The sequence below is a fragment of the Propithecus coquereli genome, unplaced genomic scaffold (genome assembly GCF_000956105.1).
Source record: "Propithecus coquereli isolate 6110/MARCELLA unplaced genomic scaffold, Pcoq_1.0 Scaffold58, whole genome shotgun sequence".
Classification (NCBI taxonomy): domain Eukaryota; kingdom Metazoa; phylum Chordata; class Mammalia; order Primates; family Indriidae; genus Propithecus; species Propithecus coquereli.
Window position 1 is genome coordinate 5,341,527 of NW_012151729.1, and position 5,283 is coordinate 5,346,809.

Below are 5,283 nucleotides of genomic sequence, written 5' to 3' on the forward strand. Positions count from 1 at the left end.
GGATACTTATAGGGAAGGACGTTAAGCAGGACACTGACATGATCAGACTAACCTTTGAGAAAGATCACTCAAATTTATCTGCAGAACGGACAGGACACACTGCAATACAGGAGAGGCTCAGGAGGAGGCTGAGAGTGGACTGACTGACGCTTAGCCCAGGTCCTTGTCAAAACAATAACTGCTGCCTCTTTCTCTTCTCAGGGCTTCCAGGGCAGTGGCTGAGGAGACCTTACCAAGGAGCACCACGCAGTAGATGCGGAGACATCGCCCTCCAGGATAAGAAACAGTAACATGGCAGCACCCGTCTGAAAGGAATTAAAAACCAACAGACTCCATTTAGAAAGGAACAATGTCCAAGAAAGGGCGAAATAAGGGCGAGAAGCCCGAGGCACTCATTGTCGCCCTTCAAGCTGCCAATGAAGACCTCAGGACCAAGCTCACAGACATTCAGATAGAGCTGCACCAAGAGAAGTCCAAGGTGAGCGAGGGCTACCTGAGGCCGGGCCCTGAGAGCAGCCCTGGCTGTGTCCACATGCAGTGAGCGCTGCTCTGCCTGCTGGCCCACCCCAGGGGACTCCTGCCCTTTGCCAGAGAGGGCACCACCCGCAGGCACAAGGAGATTCTCTTGCATGTGGCAGGTGGGAACTGAGCACAGGATACACAGGAGTGAGACTAGCATGCTCACTAGACACACCCTGCCTCCTCAGGAAGCCTGGTTCAAGAAGCCAGATATAAAAATTGAGAAAATCCACCCCTCCCCACTGTCTCCCAACACTTAGTAGTTGTGTGACCTGGGACAAGTTTCACCCTTGCCCTCTATAGCTTATTCCTCGTAGAGCATTCAAAGCCATCCTTCTAAAATGTATCACATCATGTCACTCCACTGCGCAGTACCCTCCAATGGCTTCCTACCTCTGTCGAAGTCAAAGAACTTTCCCTAGCACTACAAGGTATTACTTGCAGCCCCTCTTTGACTCATCTCTTACTTCTCTCTCTCTCTCTCTGCCTGCTCCAGCCCCTTTGCTGGATCAAGAGAGATGCTGATCACACTTAGGGCCTCTGCCCTTATTTTCCCGCCGGTTACCTACGTGATCCTCCCCTCTCCTCCTCTAGGTGTCTGCTCAGGTACCACTCATCTGACCAGTCTCTGAAACAAAACACTTCCCCATGCCCAGTTACTCCCCATGGCCTGTTCTTGACTTATTTCATAGCAATTTGTATATTTATGCATTTACCTGTTTAGCCCTACTTCTCCCCAATCGAATGTAATTTCTATGATAGCAGGTACTTAGCTTACTTCGTATCTCTAGAGCCTAAATAACACCCAGAACTTAAAATCTCAACATGTATTTGTTGAATGAATAGAGGAATCATTGAAAGAAGGTTCATTCCTTCTACCTTCGTTTCTTCATCAGTAAAATATCACTGCTACCTCACAGGGCTGTGATGAAGTGTAAATTAGACAAGTACGTAAAGTACTTATGAGGATTAAATGAGAAAATTTATGTCAAGTGCTCAGAGAGCTGCCTGGCACATAGTAAATTTTCAAAAAGTTATTCGTATTAGTACTTTTTCTAATAGTCTCTGGATCTGAGTCAGTTGCTAATGGACTTAGAAAAGGCTCTTTACGTCTCTAAATCTCAGTAGGTCACAAACCAACAAATATCCCAATTCCATTTTATCTATCTCTTCTCCCTTAACATCACTATTACATTTTAATTTGTTATTTCTCCCAAAATCTATTTTTCCTAGTTTCAACAATAATAATAAATAAGCTTTAGATCTGCCAAAGCCTGTGGCCGCCTGCCTTAGGTAAGCCTTCATCTTACATAAAAAGATGGCAATGTAAAGTTTGCAAAGGAAATTATTTAGTTTCCGTGAAACCAAAGGAAACACGATGTCATTTTTTTAAAAAAAAATTGAAAGTCAGAAGACTTGGGCATTATTTGTCTTTATCTCTCCTTGGAGACAAAGGTAAGTGTCTCAATTTCTCTATCTGTAATTCAGATGACTGAATGTCTTTCTCCGTATCTGTGTCTTTCATGCATCACTGCAAAATAATAACCTGGGGGAACTTATTAAAAATTGAGATTTCTGAGCCCGAGGATTCTGATAGAACAGGCAGGTGAGGTCCAGGACTTGTAATTCTAAAGCAGTCCAGGCGCATCAGACGCAGGTGGTGCTCACTCCGCCTTTGTGTCGACAAACACTCCACTGTGAGATTTCTTCCAGGTCAGACCATCTAGTAACATAGCATTGGTTTTCACTTTCCTTGGAGCAATGTACCGTTTCAAGGGAAGCAGAGCTCCTTTAATTGTCGTAAGGACAGGATGACAAACTACATTCATAGGAAGCGGCTTGTCAGTCTAGAGAGTGGGGACCATAAATTGCCGCTGCTTTACAGAAAACAAACTCACGAGATTCCAAAGAAGCAGAGGCCCTGGGGACTTCACCGCTGCCAATTTTTCCCACATTCAGACCTTTTTAAAATGGATGACTCTCGAGCTGGAACGAGGCTGCCTGTTTCTCCAGGGTCTGGCACGGGCGTCTCAGCCGGCAAGCCAAGCATCGTCTCCCCTCCCCCTGACGAGAGCCAGGCGGCAGCCTCTTGAACCAGAGCACACGGCCGTCCCCTCCCCTGTGCCGGCTGCCCCTGCCCGGCTCGCTCGCTTTGGCAGTTAATTACAGTCCCAGCACAGGAGCTGAAGCAGAGTCCCCCTGCCTGCCAGCAGCCTTCCCTAAAGAGCAAAGGGAATTTGGAGGGCAAACAAGTCATAAAGCAGTTTTATTATAAATAAATATGATTGTGTTTTCAAAGGGCCAGGCTTTAAAAGAGAGCATAAGAGCAATGCCAAGATGTGAATTTACACTCCAGGTTTGGCTCCGAGGCTCTGATGACAAAAATGACAATTCAGCTACAGGGGAATGGACGAATTAAAGAGTGGAAACCTTCAGGGTGATGGAGCATTACTCATTTTTCCAGCAAGACAGATAATCCCATTGACATTTACAGAACATCCATTGTGTATAGAGCAGAGTCCTAAGTGCTTTGGGGGGACAATATAAATAGCTAGAACGCATTGAATGTTTACTCTCGGTCACACTCTGTAATACGCGCATTGCCTCCTGCCAGAATCCCAGCTCTTCACGTAGCAGCTGAGTGACCCTGAGCAGGTTACAGAATCCCTCTGTGATTTTCTTTCCTCATCTGTCAAATGGGACGATCGTGGCATCGACCTCACAAGGCTGTATTGTGTGTCTGTTCGTTTTTGAGCAGTTATTTGTGTCAGGTGTGGAAAGCCATTATCTCATTTCACCCTCATCACCTGCCTCGAAGGTGGGCGTGGCTGTTATCCCCGTTTTCCAGATGAGGAAACTGCCTGGCATGTGGGAGGTCTCAGAAGTACCTGTGGAATTAATTTACATGATTCATTTATAAGCTTTCCCAAAACCCTGTGGCATAAGTATTGTTATAGCCCGTATATAGATGGGAAACCCCAGGCTTGGGTGGAGAAAGCATTTCTACGCAGGTCTGTCTTTTCCTTGGACCAGCACTCTGGGCCGTTAAACAGTGATGTTTGCCTCTGTTTGTCTCTTCTGTGGACACCCTGAGGTCATGATCTGATGCTTAGTGATCTGATGCTAGAAATAACCCTATTACAGGCATTTTTAAGTATAATCAAAAATCCTCAGAAGTTTAAAGCAACTTTCTTAGAGATAGCAGATGTTAAGATAGAAATGCAAACTCAGAATTTCTTACCCTTTATCCATTTTAACTACAGTTTTTCATTGTTCTAAGAAGAACTGCTAAACTTTCCATTAGTAACTTGTTACCTGGCAGCTCTTGCAGTCACGAGACTGTTCCAAATGCCTAATGTAAATGCATCTTGCTGAAAATGAAAATGACTAAGTTCCTAACAGTTGAGCTAAAGTAACTTTCCCAAGGTCTTATATGGAAGATAAATCATCAGAGTTTCTAAATCAATGAAAAATAAGGCCCTTCCTCTCAAAAAATGCATGATCTAGAACAGGAATCAGCAAACATTTTCTATGAAAAGCAAAAGAGTAAATATGTTAGGCTTTGTTAGCCAGAAACTCTTTATGAAAGTACTGAACTCCATTGTAGCATGAAGCCACCTTAAGCAATATGTAAATGAATGGGCATGGCTGTGTTCCAATAAAACTTTATTCACAAAAACAGGAGCGGGATGGATTTGGCCCATGGGCTGTAGTTTGCCCACCCCTGGTCTAGAAGATAGTCACTTCCATTCACTTTAGGAAAATGGATAGTAAGATCTAGATTATCCTTACTGAAGCACTAAGAAATATCAACCAGAGAAGTGGACATTCTTATATGTTGGGGTTTTTTTGGTTTTGTTATAGGGGCTCCTCTGGTAACCCTACAAGCCTGTGTTCTCTAACTTGTAATATTATATTATATTATATTATTATTCTTGCCTCTCATTAGGGGGCTAGCCAGGGAAATTCCACACATGCCTTCTGCCTTCTTATTCTGTGTTGTCCTGGGAGCCACTGGATATACAGAGATGAGGAAGGTTTGTTGGCTGCCTTCTAGGAGTTTCCAGTCTGGGCTAGGGATGGAAGAGGAGGTGGTTAGGACAGATAAGTGTACAAAAAAAGTATCATAAAGAAAAATGTGAAAAGGACCAGCAAGGAGGTGTTGCCAGAGTGCACTGAGAAGACAACAGCAGGAGAAATGAGCTTTGTCCTGGGCAAGTAGGGTGGCATGACAGGAGAGGATGACATCTAGCTGGGCCCTGAGGAATTTGAGGATCCCAAAAGGAGCAGAGGGAAGGGCAGGTCAGGAAGAGGAAACAGTTGGTAAATAGGTACAGAGACGCAGGCCCTGTGCAGAAAACAGCATCATCCCCTGTGCCTGGAAAGGGGACAGGTGAGGAGTGGGAGAGGGGGAAATGGGAGCTGGAAGTCCAGCCAGACCTTTGTGAGAGCCTGAAAGGCAAAGCTGAGTGTTGGGATTTTATTCCACAGCATAAAGGAGCCTGGGTAGTCTTTGAGTAGGCACAAAAGAAAGATCAGAACTGGGCTTTACTGAGAGAATATCCTCAGCAGTGTGGGGAAAACTAGGTTCACCAAATGAACCTCTGAGAACTCCTGAGCAACACTGTTCAAGAGAAATACAATAGGAGTCACAAATGCAAGCCATGTATGCAACTTTAAAATGTCTTGTTAGCTCCAATTTTAAAAAGTAAAAAGAAACAGAATTAGTTTTAATAATATAATTTATCCAAAATATAATAGTTC

The 5,283-nt window shown here is 44.3% G+C and overlaps 1 protein-coding gene across 1 annotated transcript in view; it reads left to right on the forward strand.

The window, feature by feature from the left end:
- The first annotated feature begins 201 nt into the window (after positions 1–201).
- The window catches only part of JAKMIP2 (janus kinase and microtubule interacting protein 2), a 78,841-nt gene continuing 73,759 nt past the window's right edge, over positions 202–5,283 (forward strand). The window contains exon 1 of the mRNA XM_012658240.1: positions 202–478. Within this exon, the coding sequence (XP_012513694.1) occupies positions 350–478 (129 nt within the window). The 5' untranslated portion in view covers positions 202–349. The remainder of the gene's footprint in view (positions 479–5,283) is intronic.